The 17,218-nt window shown below is 49.3% G+C and overlaps 1 protein-coding gene across 13 annotated transcripts in view; it reads left to right on the plus strand.

Moving 5' to 3' along the window:
* The window catches only part of UBAP2L (ubiquitin associated protein 2 like), a 48,084-nt gene that overhangs the window by 5,758 nt on the left and 25,108 nt on the right, over nucleotides 1-17,218 (plus strand). For 6 of the 13 annotated variants that reach the window (XM_081840875.1, XM_081840882.1, XM_081840880.1 and 3 more), the window contains exons 2-12: nucleotides 3,696-3,819; nucleotides 5,144-5,221; nucleotides 5,475-5,585; nucleotides 7,149-7,317; nucleotides 8,189-8,284; nucleotides 9,437-9,482; nucleotides 9,679-9,791; nucleotides 12,001-12,075; nucleotides 14,435-14,487; nucleotides 14,590-14,675; nucleotides 17,039-17,210. In XM_081840875.1, the coding sequence (XP_081697001.1) occupies nucleotides 3,736-3,819; nucleotides 5,144-5,221; nucleotides 5,475-5,585; nucleotides 7,149-7,317; nucleotides 8,189-8,284; nucleotides 9,437-9,482; nucleotides 9,679-9,791; nucleotides 12,001-12,075; nucleotides 14,435-14,487; nucleotides 14,590-14,675; nucleotides 17,039-17,210 (1,083 nt within the window). In that variant the 5' untranslated portion in view covers nucleotides 3,696-3,735. The remainder of the gene's footprint in view (nucleotides 1-3,695; nucleotides 3,820-5,143; nucleotides 5,222-5,474; nucleotides 5,586-7,148; nucleotides 7,318-8,188; nucleotides 8,285-9,436; nucleotides 9,483-9,678; nucleotides 9,792-12,000; nucleotides 12,076-14,434; nucleotides 14,488-14,589; nucleotides 14,676-17,038; nucleotides 17,211-17,218) is intronic. The other 7 variants (XM_081840887.1, XM_081840876.1, XM_081840877.1 and 4 more) reach the window with 2 other exon arrangements.

The raw sequence follows: 17,218 nt of genomic DNA on the forward strand, positions 1-17,218 counted from the left end.
GTAGAAGCGGAGTCTTTCGTCCGTCTACCACACTTAAGGGCAGCAGGCCTCCAAGGCTTTTCCTTCCTGCTGCCTGACTTCCTCTAACAGACAAGTTCAGTGCTAGAAATTAGCCAGGCGCCAGGTGCGTTTTGCGACTGGTGCCGGTCCAATTGCAACCACATGGAGGTCTCTGGGTGCTGGGCTAGCAACGGACATCTCCATCTGGCTGGCCCCTCCAGCTTTTCTTAAGCAGGTAAGCAGAAGAGCTTACAATGGTGCCCCGCAAGACGAATGCCTTGCAAGACGGAAAACCCGCTAGACAAAAGGGCTTTCCGTTTTGGAGGCGCTTCGCAAAACGAATTTCCTATGGGGTTGCTTTGCAAGACGAAAATGTATTGCGAGTTCCTGCGGGTTTTTTTCCTTTCCCCCCCTTTTCTAAGCCGCTTATCCGTTAAGCTGCTAAAAGCCGCTAAACCACTAATAGCGCTAAGCCGTCAATGGGCTTGCTTTGCAAGATGAAAAAACCGCTAGACGAAGAGACTCGTGGAACGGATTCTTTTCGTCTTGCGAGGCACCTCTGTATTTGTTGCACTTCTATGCCACCCTTTTCTCCAAGGAGTCCATGGTTCATCTCAGTTAATCCCTACAATGGCCCTGTGAAGTAGGTTAAGAGGTCGCAACTGACTCAAGGTCACCCAGTGAGCTTCTTGGCTGAGTGGGGATTGAACCCTGATCTCCAAAGTACTAGTCCAGCACTCTAACCACTACACCGCACTGGCTTCCTAGAGTTCTTCTGCTACGGGGCAGCTTTATAAATTAAGTAGGTAAATAAATACGGGGAAAGCAAAATGTCACTTACAAAAGGAACTGAAATATTTTCTTTGAAGCTTGAATTTGTTTTAATCTGGATTGTTTTATTTGATGTTTTAATGTGTTGTCAAATGTTGTTTTGATGTTTTTTTCTTTAAGATCTAGAACGGTATAGAAATGAAATGAATAATAATAACAACAAATCTAGACATGCTGTTGTGCTGGCCGCAACCTAGGTTTAAGGTGCCATTTGGCGATTAGCTTTTATATCTGAGTTTGGTCTGCCTGCTACCTGGGTCCTTTAAACCCAGGGGTCAGCAAACTTTTTCAGCAGGGGGCCGGTCCACTGTCTTTCCGACCTTGTGGGGGGCCGGACTATATTTTTTTTGGGGGGGGAATGAAAGAATTCCTATGCCCCACAAATAACCAGAGATGCATTTTGAATAAAAGCACACATTCTACTCATGTAAAAACACACTCGGACCGTCTGTGGGCCAGATTTAGAAGGCAATTGGGCCGGATCCGGCCCCCGGGCCTTAGTTTGCCTCCCCATGCTTTAAACCTTGTTTGCTGGGGACTGAACCAAAGACCTTCTGTGTGTGCAAAGCATGTATGTGCTCTGCAGTTTGTTTTGTGTCCAGCAGCAAACAAACTATTCAGGTGGGGCAAGCAGGTCATTATGCTTGGTCCTCAGTTGCCTGTGGCTGTAGCCCATACATGAGATAAGTGTACAGGCAGCACTGACCCGCCGGGGGGAGTTTTTGTCCCTTGTTCCAGACCACTTTGTCACTTTGTCTACCACTCCTGTGCTCAGTTGCCCCCAGCGTGCGCCACTAAGGATCCCGAGAGCCACGTGAGCCACTTGCCCACAACTCCCATCGCCTGGGAATAATTGCTGTGTTTTTGTGGTCGTTCTGCATGTAGATGCCAGAATTCCCTAAGGAACAGTAGGTAGTGGTTGGAGAAGGCCTATTTTGCAAGCATGCTTTCCTTTCTGGTGGCCCCATAGAACGTTGTTCTCACATTGGTGTGAGAGAAATGGTTTCCTTCTCTCTCGGCCCTACTCTCCCGCAATCTCTGTTGGAAGCACAGTTCCCCCTATTGCAGGGATGGAAAACCTCAATCCTGGGGCACGGATGTGGCCCTTGGGACTCTTCTAAGACCCTGCCACTGCTCTGCACCCTGTTCAAGGGCTTTTCCCTGATTGGAATGTACCATTTAACTGTGGCAATGCTTCTTGCCTAGCTGAATATAGAACGGTGTGTAGAAATCTTTGGTTCTTGTGTGGCTGGACTGTCGCCTACAGTATAACGCTTTTGGCCCTCCTGAGGTTGTTAGACTTCGGTTCTCATCAGCCCCAGTCAGTACACCTGTGGTTAGGGAATTGTAATTCAGTAGCATCTAGGGGTCAAAATGTCTCCCCTTCCCTGATATAATGTTAACAGTTGCATGTGTTGCTCTGCCCATACCTTCCTCTGGCCCTGCACATGTGGCCCCTGGAAGGTTTTCTGTGAGGGAATGTGGCCCTTGAACTGCAAAAGTTTCCTTGCCTTCATCTGTACTGCAAGAAAAAAATACCAATTTTTAGTTCTGTTGTTTCTGTTCCCCTGCAATCACCTAGTACAAAATCTGGCTGTGCTTCAGCCCATGGAGTACCAGGGCCTCTTTACTCTCCCAAGCATTTTTTTTGGAAACGGGAGGAAGGGGAGACTGATGAAAAACACTGTCCCCCCCACCGGCCACAGTGTCTTGTTAACTCATGGGGGGCAAACCCATCGTTTAGTTGGATTTCTTTGTATCTGATTTGGTTAGCATTGGCCACTGTGAATAACAGCCTACTAATGAACTTAGGAAGTCAGGTCATTAGCTCATCCAGATCCATACTGTCTACACTGACAGGCAGCAGCTCTCCAGGGTTTCAGGCAAGGGAGCCTTTTCCCAGCATGACCTGGGGATTGAAGCTGGTGCCTCTGAGCTGTGGTCCTCCTCTCAAACTTATTAGGTGTGGGTTTTATGAAATGTATGCTGTCTCTGATCCCTTGCATTTGTAGGCATTCTTGGTTAAATGCGTCTACCAGGGTGCAAATTTCCAGAGTGTTTGTGCCACTGTTTTTAGGCAGGGCTGCGCAGATTTATGCCACTTTATAAAGCTTGGCTTCATTCTTGTTGAAAACTGGTGTGGTCTTGGGGCCAGAATCTGAGGATGAGGAAAGACCCTGCTTCAACCTCTGATCTTGCGAAGACAACTCCCTGGTTACCAGCTCTGAGTGCTGCTGGATGCAGCTCAGCTGGAGAATGTCGCTGCCCTGCTCTGAGATGCCAACTTGTCAAAGTTCCCTTTTTCTTTTCTTTTTTTGTTGCAACACCAACCTGTAACTTTCCATTGGTCATGGAAACTTTCCTTGAGGAGATGGGTTTTATCAAAGGCTTTTTCACCCAAAGCTGAGAACAAGCTTGGAACTCTCCCCTTTGAGAACTGGTGTGTGTCTGAGGGATTTGAGGAGTGGACTCTGCACCTGGCACATGCGAGTCTTAAGAAGGCAATTTGTACCGGGACGTGGGGCAGAACTGGGAGAAAGATACTTGACCCCTTGGCTTAAGGCAGGGGTGGCCAATTCCCAAGAGGCTGTGATCTACTCACAGAGTTAAAAACTGGCAATGATCTGGCAGTTCGGGTCAAAGTTGGTGAGCTTTGGGGGGAGCCAGTGATCTGCCACAGACATCCAGTGATCTATACCGGTAGATCATGATCTACCTGTTGGACATGCCTGACTTAAGGGATCAGGAGTTGGTTCTTCCGTGTTAATCACAAAAGGGGATGTGTTGGCAAAATGTGGCTGGGCCATCTGCTTGCTCGTTTCCTTTAAAAAAAACCTTTTTTTCTTCTTCTCTCCACTCCACAGAGTTCTACCTTGTAAATACTGTTATTTGTATATACTGTAAATGATGACATCGGTGGGCACTAACCGAGCCCGGGGAAGCTGGGAGCAGACGCAGAACCAGGCACAGCACAAACAGAGGCCACAGGTGAGGGCGGAGCAGGCCTGGGTGTCCATGGAAACCAGTTGGCTTTGGGAGGGGAGGAGTCCTCTTGGCTCCCTCACCTTTTCCTTTTTTCCGTTGTGACTAAGAGCACGCTGGCCTAACGTCTTTCCCACGAGACAAAGGAAAACTCCTCCGCACCCTTTCAGGCTGCTCTTAGCTTGCATGCTTAGGAGCTGAGGCAAAGTTCTGGCTTTGTGGGCAAATACAGGAAGAATCAGTGTTCAAACTTTCTTGATATGTGTGGCAGGTGAAAGGACTAATTTCCCGGCCACTGACGCTGAACCTGTTGGGATATTTGGATAAAACATCTGGTTGCCTGGGCAGTGAAAAGCTTTTGAAATCTCCCCCGTTGATAAGCCCAACCAGTTGCCTATTAATTACAGTTTTCAAATGTTTGGGGTTTTTTCAGTTGTGACACAAAGAGGGGGAGAGAGGCTGGAAAAGGGGACAATATCTTATCCTTTCTGTTCCAGAACCTCTGCTTTTCCATTAATCTGCATTCCATGGAAGCATGTTGTGCTATTGATATGTATAAGAAATAGAAAATTAATACCAAATTCATAAGAGAGGCAAACATAGAGGAGTTGAGCTCTTATGTTGATAACCACAACAAGCCTTTCTTCTTGTTTAACAGAGATTAGAACACGACTGAATGACATGATGAGAGAGAATTTAAATACATCTCATCCCTACTTTAGACTAAGCTCTGGATCCTCACCCTTAACTGAGGACTAAAACCTCTCAGTCTTGGTCCCAGTGTGTTAGTCTCAGCGTTAGTCCCAGTGTATTTGTACTCCGCTTCTTAGCCAAAAAGCAGAGCAACTTACACAAACCAGTCCCTGCTCCTTGGGTTTACAATCTTAAGGCAAGGGTGGGTTAGGGAGAGAAGAAGCAAGCTCGGGTGCAAATTCTTAAAGTTACAGTTCTGAATAATGTAGTTATATAGTTGTATCTGTGCAGTTATATAGTTGTGTCTATATGAGAAAATTCCTCCCTATCAGCTCTGGAAGCTGAGCAGGTGATTAATATCTAAGCCAGTAGGGCAGGGCTTTGCGCAGCTCTTCCCTCGTAACTTGATGGTGGGAGCTTTGTGGCTTTGCCCTCCTCCCTCGCTGATGTCTGTGGTTGCCTGGCCTTGGAAGTACCCAATTCAGATCTGAGGGCAGAGCGAATGGCAGTGCACAGCTCATTCTTTACTCGGGCAGCTTCCCTGCTCCCGGCCAGACGCCCCACTTACAGGGCTAACTTGTTGTCTTTCTGCCCTGTTTCATTCTAACACTTCCACCTCTGGCCCCTGTCTCCACAGGCCACTGCAGAGCAAATCCGACTTGCACAGATGATATCCGACCACAACGATGCTGACTTTGAGGAGAAAGTGAAACAAGTAAGTTTTTTGGGATGCTGGAGGATGTGAGGAAAGGGGAAGACTCTCCAAGGAGAGTGTGCCTTTTAAATCCTTGCCCTACCAGCTGACTTTGATTTCTCTTGGGAGAGAGGAACACGATGGACACACTCATAGCTGCTTTGGATAGCTTGAGGGAGGCACTCGGGTTCAGGGGCTTGAAGTCCTGTGACTGGTGACAGGTCCCAGCTGAGTCGACGGGTGGCCTTATCCTTTGTTGCTTCTCCCTCGGCAGCTGATCGACATCACGGGCAAGAACCAGGATGAGTGTGTCATCGCCTTGCACGACTGCAATGGGGATGTCAACAGAGCCATCAACGTGCTGTTGGAAGGCAACCCGGACACGGTAAATCTGCAGCTTTGCGGGGTTAGCAGAGTGGCGTTGCGGGTTGCAAAGGCCTTTTTTATTCACTGCTGGGCGAAGGGAGTAGCGTTGGGGAGGGGAGAAGGGCAGCCCATGTATAGACCCCATGTCTCAGAAGATGAGGCAGTTCAAGGCATGCCCTGTTCTCCTATCTGTGCTAGACTACAATTCCCATCATCCCTCATGACTGGCAGTGTTGACTGCAGCTGATGGGAATTTGAAAGGAGAGAGAGAGACAGACCCAGGAGAAAAGCTGACAGAGTGAGGCAGATCTGCGGAGGGGAGATGTTGAAAAGTCAGGTCATGGGGCACTCTAAAATCTGTGTAGGATTCTGCGGTTTAAATTAAAGTTAAGTGTGGGTCTAAGGCAGGGAGGGAGAACAGCAGCCCATGGGACTGCATGCCTCACTCCAGGCCTCTCATCTTAGCCCAGGGGTCAGCAAACTTTTTCAGCAGGGGGCCGATCCACTGTCCCTCAGACATTGTGGGGGGCTGGAATATTTTTTTGGGGGGGTCAACGAATTCCTATGCCCCACAAATAACCCAGAGATGCATTTTAAATGAAAGCACACATTCTGCTTATGTAAACACACACTGATTCCCGGACCGTCTGCGGGCCAGATTTAGAAGGCGATTGGGCCGGATCCGGCCCCCGGGCCTTAGTTTCCTTACCCATGGCTTAGCCCTTGGAACACTTCCCAGGTCACACCGCTCCCTAGCCCTGCTTGGCATCCCAAGCATTTGTGGGTGGCTTGAATGTGTCCTTGAGCTCTGATAATGCCTCTCATCTGTATGGGTGACAGAGAGGGGTGTGTTTGTACATTTATTGCACACCCACTTTTGCCTCACCGCTGGCATGTGGCCCTTGGAAGGTTCCCCAGGTAGAAATGCGGCCCTTGGGAAGAAACAGGTTTCGTACCCCCAACCTGAGAAGACTGAGGATGACTCACCTGTTCATCGGCCCAGGCCCAGATCTTGCGGTTCTCCTCTCCTGACATTCACGGCCCGCTCTGCATACAGCTTCTAGTTATCAAAATATTCTGCTGTCTTCACTCCAGTGTTGATTCCTTCTATGAATTCTCATTTTAGAAATGTGAAAAAATGAAACCTGGTTGATGCAATTATGCTTTCTGCCCCCACCTCCCCCTCAAAAAATGTCCAGAACCGAACTGGAATTTTAACTCTAGTCGATATCTAGCAGGTTTTTATTTCTTTTTTCAATGAAATTTTTATTTCCCCAAGTAAAACTTTATAAACTTTTAAAAGCAACAACCGGTTCTACAATGGTTCTACAATACCATCTTTGCAACTAATCTAAAATGTACGAACACACCCGGTACACTGTTTTATAGTGGTCAGCACAAGTATATCTGCATCTTTCCTGTTTGAAAAATAATATTTTTTGTAAAGGAATATTTTTTTTAAATAAAATGACAGTCACCAACTTCACTGAAACCTGTAGAATGTTTCCTGCATGCATCTGTGAAATTGAACGTGTGTTATGTGCGTGGAGAGTGGGAATAAATCTTGCCTCTCCCTTCGCAGCACTCCTGGGAGATGGTTGGGAAGAAGAAGGGGGTTTCAGGACAGAAAGACAGCGGGCAGACGGAACCCAGCGAAGAAAGCAAAGAGAACCGAGAGAGGGAGCGGGACTTCAGCCGGCGACGAGGTGGATTGCCAAGAAGGGGCCGAGGGACGAGCCGCGGAAGAGAGTGTACGAGTCGCGACTTTGTGCAGAATAGCTGCCGGTGTGGGGTGGGGCAACGAGACGAGAGGAAAGGTAGCAGATGGTTAAAACCTCATGGCCAGAGATGCGCAGTGTGACACAGTTATGGCTTCCCTGTCTTCCCCGTTGTCCCTGGCATTGCTATGCACGGAGCTGGAAAAATAACAGTCACATTTTGAATTCCTGCTCCACACTTCCTTTATTTTTTAATAGTTAGCTCTGCTTGGGCGTCAACAAAATGTTTCAAACATCCAGGTGTTTCGGGTAATCGGGATCCTTAGGGCTTTTTGTTTTTTAAAATTGAGACCTGTTTTATACAAATGCCGTTTCACAAGCCAACTGTGAAGATGTGTTTTGCTTGGGTGTTTGTATCTTCTTTAAAACAACAAAAAAGACCACCCAACACCCTTTATAACATCTGTTTTGCAACCTATGGATTGTATTTTATTTTCATCTAAAGACCACATATCTCCATTCCTTTAAAAGCAGATTGTTCGTTCTAAAGACCCTCAAGGGAAATTGAGGCCGCTGATTCTGTAAAATTCAGACACAAGCCTATATGCAGGGCAGGGCTGGGAAAACTGGAACGGAGAGGTGTGGGTTGCTTCTCCTGTAGTACAGGAAGGGGGTCATGTGTGGATTGTCACCGCCCATCTCTCCCCTGGCAAGAGGTTGAACTTCCGAGAGGGTGCACCTGGTGGGCAGGGCAAACCCTTGGCCAATTCAGCTTCTGCCAGCTTCTCTGCAGGTCGCTCAAGAATCCTTAATTCATTCAGCACTGCACTCGAGTCTTGTGCCTCCACCTCCCCAATGCACTCAACACACTGGAAACTTACTAGTGCGGTTTTGTGTCTTCCAGTTCGGGGCCAGGAGAATGGACTGGACAGTGGCAAGACAGCCGGACCCACTGGAAGAGGCACAGAGAGAGGGCGACGAGGCCGCGGGCGAGGCAGAGGTGAGAGAGGCGGCGGCTCAGCAGCCTGGATAGCTTTTACAAAGAGGACTGGAAATAACCATGGAGGATACTGCTGCCAGTGGCTACTTGGCATGGTGGCTGTTTTCTCCCCATGCTGTCGGAGTCAGGGTGTCTCTTGATAACCTGTTTCTGGGAATCAAGTGTGGAAAGTGAGACTTTCAGGCTTCCCTTACTTAGCTTGTCCGCTTTGAGAACAGGATGGATCAGATGCACTTTTTGTAAGACCATAAAATCAGGTGATTGAGTGGTGTATAGAATTAAGTATGGTGTGGAGGAAGTTGATCTAGAGAGGTTTTCCCCTCTTAGCACTAGAATTCAGGCTCATCAAATGAACGTCGCAAGACTCAGGACAGACAAAGAATAAATAAATCCTGATTTAAAGTGCCTTTGAATCCATCCCTCCTGCCATACGGTGGGCTGCATACCAGTAGACCCTTTCTGGCTCCTTCATAGCTATAAAGGGGGGACAGCGTATGCTACAGCAAGTCTTGGCATCGTTGGCCAACTGAGTCCTGCAGCTGTGATAGCTGACTGGCTGCCTCCGGTGATCAAACAAACAAGGTGTTTGATTCCTAATCTGACTGCACCTGAAACCAGGCAGGGGAAGCTTTTTCAGCCTAAAAGTTTCATTCCCACATAGGGAACCTTCTGGGGGCCACAGTGCCCCTCAACCCTGGCCCTCAGCCATGCCTGCTGCAGATGGTCAGAGTTGGGAGGCCAATAACTGGAGGGTCGCAGGTTCTCCACATCTAGAATATCCCAAGTTGCCCCACCTTTATTGTGGATTTGAACTCTGGCACTAGTCCAGCTCTCAGTCTCAATTTGGTACCTACAAGGTGGGTGGTTGTATCAGTAGGCTCATTTTTGTTTTGCTTTAAGGCAAGGCTGGGGGCCCTCTGTCTCCGCTCCCCCCCCCCCAAAGTTCTTGGGCGGCTGACTTACATCATTCCCAACCAATATCAGCGATGCATGATGGAAGTTGTAGTCCCATCCCTAGTTCAAAGGAGTGAAATTGGTGGGGGAAATAAGAGATGGGTGAAGATAGAAGACTTTTTAAAACCTGCTTTAGTTTACCTAGAGGTGCATCCCGAGTCCAGTAAGGTTTAAAGCTGCCTGTTTTTGTTGTTGCAGGTGGATCTGGAAGGCGGGGAGGAAGGTTTTCAGCCCAAGGCATGGGGTAAGCTTTGCAGCCTTCGTCTTAACTCTATTCTTGGGCGGGGTGGGCAGAGCTAGAGAGTTTGTATCTGTGACCAGATGATACATATCTATGGCCTGGATAGGGGGAGGGAAGAGACTAAAGGGTCAAAGCAGGACAGACGTGCCCTTGAGATGTACGCTCAAATTCCCCTTTCCTCACCCACCCTGTCTTCCAGAACTTTCAACCCCGCGGACTATGCCGAGCCCACGAGCACGGAAGAAGGCTACGGGAACAGTAACAGCAATACATGGAACAACACCGGGAGCTTTGAGCCGGACGACGGCACGAGTAAGTGACCTGGGCGCTTTGTGCTGCCGCAGTTTGGGGCCAGAGTTCAGCTCCTGTCAGTAAAAATGACAGCCAACAAGTGGGTACCCTTCAATACAGCTTGCCTTTCTTCAACATAAAGGGTTGCATTTTATCAAGTCAGCCTGTTGGTCCAGCCACCCCAATATTGTCTAGGCTGGTTGGCAACAGCGGTCTGGGTGTTGCAGGTAGACATCTTCACCAGAGATCCCTTTATGTCAACGCTGCTCAAACCTGTAGTCCCAACAACAGCTGGGAACCCAACTCCCATCATCCCTAGCTAGCAGGACCAGTGGTCAGGGATGATGGGGACTGTAGCCCAACAACAGCTGGGGACCCAAGTTTGAAAAAAAACACTGTTTTAAATGGAGACTGGGGGTGGGGAGAGAGAACCATCGTTCCCAGCACCTGCCCTGCTGCTGAGCAATGACCTGCCATGCTCCTGTGTGATTGAAGCCACCCAATTCTGCCACCTAGAGCCACTTAATCATAGGAACACGGGTGGCGCTGTGGGTTAAACCGCAGAGCCTAGGACTTGCCGATCAGAAGGTCAGCAGTTTGAATCCCGGCGACGGGGTGAGCTCCCGTTGCTCAGTCCCTGCTCCTGCCAACCTAGCAGTTCGAAAGCACCTCAAAGTGCAAGTAGATAAATAGGTACCGCTCCGGCGGGAAGGTAAACAGCATTTCCGTGCGCTGCTCTGGTTCGCCAGAAGTGGCTTAGTCATGCTGGCCACATGACCCGGAAAAACTCTGGACAAATGCCAGCTCCCTTGACCAGTAAAGCGAGATGAGCACCGCAACCCCAGAGTCGGCCACAACTGGATGTAATGGTCAGGGGTCCCTTTACCTTTACCTTTAGAGCCACTTAATGCCTATCCACTTGCCCCATCATGCCTTTAAAACCAGCCATTTTACTTGTGCTTGATGCTGTAAAAAAATAATAAAAAATGGCTGGTTTTATTTCAGTTTAAAACTGCTTTGGGTCACGGTTATAGTCCACTTTAAGCGCTTCTGGTCCGTTTTTGTATTGCATTGGAGTTTGAGGGTGTCCCTGGCAAGTCCTAGTGTAGGGTTGGAGGGCCTGTGGCACCCTGCAAGCTGCTGGACTCCCAGCTCCCATCTTCCCTGACCTTTGGCCACACTGGCTGGTGCTGATGGGAGCTGGGAGTCCCAGCATCATCTGAGTGCATCCCATCAGCTACCCCTGGTCTTTAGGGTGTGGTGGCTAACCTCCACTGGGCAGGGGTGAGTTGGGTCCTCCAGCCTATGATTTTAATGAAGGTTTCCCAAGAAAGGGAAGAAAAATAATCTCCACCCACCGCTCCATTGCACACCCTTTTCCTCTCTTTCAGCAACAGCATAACTTCAGGGAACTGAAGTGTTGAATGCAGGAAGCTGCCTTGCAATGGCTTAGACCAGAGCTTCTCAGACTTGGGTCTCCAGCTGTTTTTGGACTCCCATCATCCCTAGCTAGCAGGATCAGTGGTCAGGGATGATGGGAATTGTAGCTCAAAAACAGTAGGGAGACCCAAGTTTCGGAAATCCTGGTCCATCTAGCTCAGTACTGTCTACACTGACTGGCAGGCACCCCCCCCCCGGGTTTCAGGCAGAGGGGGGCCATTCTGCCAGTCCTACCTGGAAATGCCCTTGGGGATTGAACCTGGAACCTTGCCTCTGAGCTCTGGCCTTCCTCCGTAGAAGAAGACAACAATGTCTTTCTGCTTGGGCAAAAAGACCACTTGAGGTTTTTGAGGGAAGGTTCCCTTACCTGGGTGTGCAGTAGAAATGTAGAAGCGGGGAGAGAACTGCAGTGTCTTTAACTTTTCTCTTGGAAGTAGATCCCTCCGTTCTTTGTGTGTCCTGAGCTAAGAAAGGGGGACTGTTAAAAGTTGTCGCTGGAAGGGGACGACCCTTTTCATTGGCCCCCAAGGAGGGTTTACTTGTCCACAGTGTCTAAGGAACACACTCCTCATTTCATACTCCCATGATTAGTTTGTAGTATTAAGTATATTTTTTAATTTTAACAATATCCACAGGTATGGTGGGCGGCAGAGTAGTCTTGGGGTGGAGAAGGGGGTGGCGGCGGCAGCGGCAGAATCGCCTTGCTTTTCTCAATAGAATACAAAACCGTTTTCACTGTTTTTACCCCGTTCTTTTTTTTCTTTTTCTTTTTTTTTCTGTTTCTTTTCAGGAGTTGATTACATTAGGGGTGAGGGGTCAAATTATCCCCGAAAATTTGACACTGCTCCTGGTACGAGAAATCCAGGTGCACTAATTGCCCGGGATCTCTTTATTTATAAGTTGGAATATATCTGTGGATATGTCATTGTCTCGTTCCTCCCACTCCACAACCCCTGCCCTCCTCCATCTCTTTCCATCTTCGTTTTGGTTTCATTTAATGAATATGTGTACGTTCTTGCCTGTGCTTTTACTAACACTGACACCCCACCCCACCCCGCCTTCCCCACACCTCTGTGTTTTTAAGGGGAGGTGGGGTTTGGGCTTCCATGTGTGTGTTTTTCTGTGTTTGGTGGGGTTGGGGAGATGAGTTTGCTTTCCTGGCTGTTTTGATTGCACCCTCCACCGGCTGTGGCTGCCCCTGTTGTGGTTCCCCTCTCCTGGCACTTTAAAGCTCTTGCATCTTGATTCGAAGGCCAAGTATCCTTGGGACATAAGCTCAGAATGGCCTTGTCAGTTCAGACCAAGGAGTCCATCTATATTTCTGGGTTTTGGGGGTGGGCGGGAACCAGCTAGGTGCCTCTGTTGAGCTCTCAGAAGTGGGACTGAAGGTGACAGTCCCCCAGTATCTGGCACCCACCAATACACTGCCTCTAAACACAGAGGTTCTATCTAATTGGCCTTCTGAGGAGCCAGTGATGAGGCAATTTCTGCTGCAACGCCTTCCTCAAGATCTACAGATGGTTCGTTTGCAGTTCCAACTGGTGGGTAGTTAACACTGGTGGGTTCTTACAATCTCCTGGTGGATCACTGGCCAGTTGTTGGCAGGCGGCTGATATTTCTTTCAGAGAAAGTTGGGCAAGGCCTTGGTCTGATCCTGTGAGGCCATTTCTTATGTTCTTAAGCAAGAGCGCAGACTTGGGATCACTGAAGACAGGTTAGTTGCGCCTTGACCATGAAGAGATCCTGAGTTAATCCCCTTCTGCAGCTTCTAAAAAACTCACTGATAGCCTGACTTGCGGGTGCAGAGTGGGGGGGGAATGGACTATGAAGGGGAGGCAGTCCTGCTACACAAGTCGGGTTTGCTAGCCATCCAGGGACCAAGTATGTGCAGACTTCTGCAGATTTGGTGAATGCTGACAGGGTGTTGAATCTAGCGAAGGTCTTGTGTGAGTAAAACCGCTCAAGCTGGCCCAGCGGAATTTCTCCTGGCACGCCACCTTGTTCTACTTTTTTGGGGGGGGGGGGGACTCCCAGCTTGCATCATCTCTGGCCCTTGGCCTTGCTGGCTGGAGCTGATGGGAGTTGGGAGGCCCTGGGGGTTATGCACCTGGATTAGACTGAGAGAGAGAAAGTGTGGGACTGCTCCAAGGTCTCTCGACTAAATGCCTGAGAAGCGTGGGTGTGGGTGGGTGTGCTTCAAGTCCCCTGCTCCAACTCCCAGCTGTAGTGCCTTGCAGAGTTTTCTTTTCCCCCAGTTTCAAATCTTCATATCTTTTCCCTTGCACTTTTGGCTAATGGTGCTGTGTGGGTTTTTGAAAAAACAAAACACACCTTCAGGAGCCAGCAGAGTGTGTGCATGTTTTTAAATGCCCATGGTCAATAAATGAAGATTTCAAGGAACAGGGAAGTGACCTGAACAGCAGCATGGGGGGCAGGGGGCTTTTTTATTTAGTAAACGTAACCTTAAAACATGGGAAAAGAAATGTATCTTGGCTTGATTCAGCTTTTTCTTAACCATTTACCTAACCTGCCTCTTTGAGATGGTAAAAGACCTGCCTTCGCTTTCATAGGGCTGAAAGCAAATTTTTGCAGGGGGGGAGACATCCGAGCCAGTCTCTTGCAGGACGCACGAGCATCGTGTAGTATTGAGTTATTTATACACTGCTTAGACACCGTTGTAATTAAGCAGTTTATAAATCTGTAAGAACACACACGTATGCAGAAACGGAACCTTCCGTTGACTTGACCATTTTGTACAGATCCTAACCCAGTGGCGGCGATCTTCTGGGAAAATTGGGCTTTTGCAGGACTTTGGGGAGGGGCAGTGGCAGGAGGAGGAATGGGCAGGGTGGAGAGATGCCACGTTTGATTGCAAGAGAGCAGTGAAACTGGGCAGGGGGCATGTAGAATATCAGTAGGGCTGTCCATCACCGTTTGTTCCTAAGGGAAGAGTGTTTCAGGACGGGGTCAAGGGAAGACATCTCTTTTCCCCACAGTGATTCCAGGGTCCAGCCTCTTTGCTTTGGGGTTCAGTGGGTGGGGGAGCTTGCATGGTGTGCCCATATTTTCTCCCCCCTCCCCCCACCCCAAGCTTGTGTCTGTCTGGGCGAGGGGCACCAACCTGCTTAGCTGCTTGCCATGCTTCTTGAAAATCACCCCCTTTTCCCGGGAAGCACCCAGGATCTGCTTGTACCAAACCCCCTCTCTGTTTTGTTCTTTGCCAGGTGCGTGGAGGACGGCGACGGAGGAATGGGGGACCGAGGACTGGAATGAAGATGTAGGTACACCCCAGCTCTTGCGTAGCTTCCCTTTCTGTGTGCGCTTTGCCTTCTCTGACTTGGGATCACCCTAACTTCCTACCTCTCCTTTCCTTCCCCAGCTTTCAGAGACCAAGATTTTCACTGCCTCCAACGTCTCCTCTGTGCCTCTGCCTGCGGAAAATGTGACCATCACGGCTGGACAGAGGTGGTCCATTTGCTCCTGCCACAGTAGCTGGGTTTCAGTTTAGAAATGAGTTTCTTTTTGGTGGCGGGGCTGGGGGAGAGAGCAGGGGAAGAAAGCAAACAGCCATTGCCCTACCCAGGATGTGGCGGACAGGCTTGTAGTCCTCCAGATGTTGCTGGACTCTCCAACTCACTTCAGCCCTGGCCGTACAGTGCTACCTCGGGTTAAGTACTTAATTCGTTCCAGAGGTCCGTACTTAACCTGAAAGTGTTCTTAACCTGAAGCACCACTTTAGCTAATGGGCCTCTTGCTGCTGCCGTGCCGCCGGAGCACGATTTCTGTTCTCATCCTGAAGCAAAGTTCTTAACCCGAGGTACTATTTCTGGGTTAGTGGAGTCTCTAACCTGAAGCGTATGTAACCCGAGGTACTACTGTATGACCAGAGGTCAGGCAGGGCTGTGTCAGGCCACCCTGGGAAGAATTCAGAGGCGTGCTATTACAATCCTTCCATCAACGGAAGCAGTTCTGCTTGCCAGATAGAACAATCTTACTGCTTCTCTCACCGCCCCATGTACTGTTCTGGGTTTTCTCGCCCCCGTCCCCCAAGCTGACTCCTACCAATTGTTGCTCTGGCTCCTACCAGTTCTTGAGTCCTCTCCATCTGGCCCTTGGGACTCTTCCACTCCCCACCCCAGATTGCGCAAGATCTAGAGGCACATTCCTCACCAACAGTCCTCCTTTGCGCTCTTCTTGGGAGTTTTTTGTCTGGCTGGAATGTGTCCTTGAGCTCTGATAAAGCTTTTTTTTGCTTCCCAGGATGGAGGATAGAAAGGGGGGGGGGCATGTGTAAAAACTAGGCTGCTGCACAGAGGGAAAATTCACATTCCTTGCTCTGTCCACATTTGCCTCTGTGGCCCCCAGAAGGGGCTTCCCTCTGCCTGAAAAAGCAAAAAAACCCCAAACCCAACACAAAACCCACAACTTTCTCCCTGAGGTGTAAGGTCTTTTGTGCCCTGGTTTCTGTGTGCGTTTGCTTCCCAAGACCATACTGTAGCATAAACTGAACACGAGCAATTTCACCGTGGATGCCAGATCAGAGACTAAAGTAGCCTCCGCCAATGGCTGGGTTAACACGGGCTGCTGGGAAATGTAGTCCAAAACATCTGGAGAGTGTCATGTTGGCACAGGCAGCATCAGATGCATTCAGCCACCTCAACAGCCTGCTGGTATGCCCAAGATCCTCTGCCAACCCTGCCTGATTCTACACTGGACAGTAATTCTGTGCACAGGCAGATCACATAGAATTGTAGAGTTGGGAGTTGTAGATCATACCGGACAGGTGGCCATCCAACCTCTGCTAAAAACCTCCAAGGAAGGAGACTCTGCCACCTCCTGAGAGAGAGAGCCCATTCCACTGTCGATCAGTTCTTACCGTCGGAAAGTTCTTCCTGATGTTTAGTTGGAATCTCCTTTCTTGCAACTTGAATCCATTGCTTCAGGTCATACCCTCCAGAGCAGGAGAAAACAAGGTTGCTCCATCCTGCATGTGACAGCCCTTGAGATTTTTAAAGAGATAGCTATCATATCTCCTCCCAGTCTCCTCTTTTCCAGGCATACCTAGTTCCTTCAACTGTTCCTCATAAGGCTTGGTTTCCAGGCCCTTTGTCATCTCGATTGCCCTCCTCTGCACACGTTCGGGCATGTCAGCATCCTTCTTAAACTGTGGTGCCCATAACTGAACACAGAACCCCAGGTGTGGTCTGACCAGGGCAGAATAGAGCAGTACTACTACCCTCCTGGATTTGCACACTATACAGTCATACCTCGTGTTACGTCCGCTTCATGTTACGTTCTTTCAGGTTACGTCCCGTGGCGACCCGGAAGTACCTAAAAGGGTTACTTCCGGGTTTCGCCACTTGCGTAGATGCGCAAAATGACATCACATGCATGCGCAGAAGCAGCGAGTCACAATCTGCGCATGCATAGATGCACTGCTGCGGGTTGTGTTCTTTTCATGTTGCAAACGGGCCTCCGGAACGGATCCCATTCGCAACCAGAGGTACCACTGTACTTTTGTTGATGCACCCCAGAATAGCATTGGCTTATTTTGCTGCTGTAAACTCATGCTCAGTTTGTGGTCTACTAAGACCCCTAAACCCTTTTCACATGTACTACTGGAAACCCAGGTGTGTCCCCCATCTTACATTCATGCAGCTGGTTCCTCCTGCCCTAAGTGCAGAACCTGACATTTGATCCTATTGAAATTCATTGTGTTAGCTTTAGCCCTGGCACGGGGCATCCCTTTTGGTGCAGGAGCAGAGGTGGGCCGGCCATGCCACTCACCCAACCCCTCGCTCACGGTGACGCTTCTGCCTCCTTCCTAGAATCGACCTTGCTGTGCTGCTAGGAAAGACCCCTTCTTCTCTGGAGAACGAGTCGCCCAACCTGGATTCCTCGCAGGCACCTGCCCTCAGCCAGCCGCTGGTGTTCAGCAATTCCAAGCAGGCTCCTATATCCCAGCCCAGTTCGGGGAACACCTTCCCGCACCACGGCATGGTAAGGAA

The sequence above is a fragment of the Podarcis erhardii genome (genome assembly GCF_964252035.2).
Source record: "Podarcis erhardii genome assembly, chromosome: 15".
NCBI classification, from domain to species: Eukaryota; Metazoa; Chordata; class Lepidosauria; order Squamata; family Lacertidae; genus Podarcis; species Podarcis erhardii.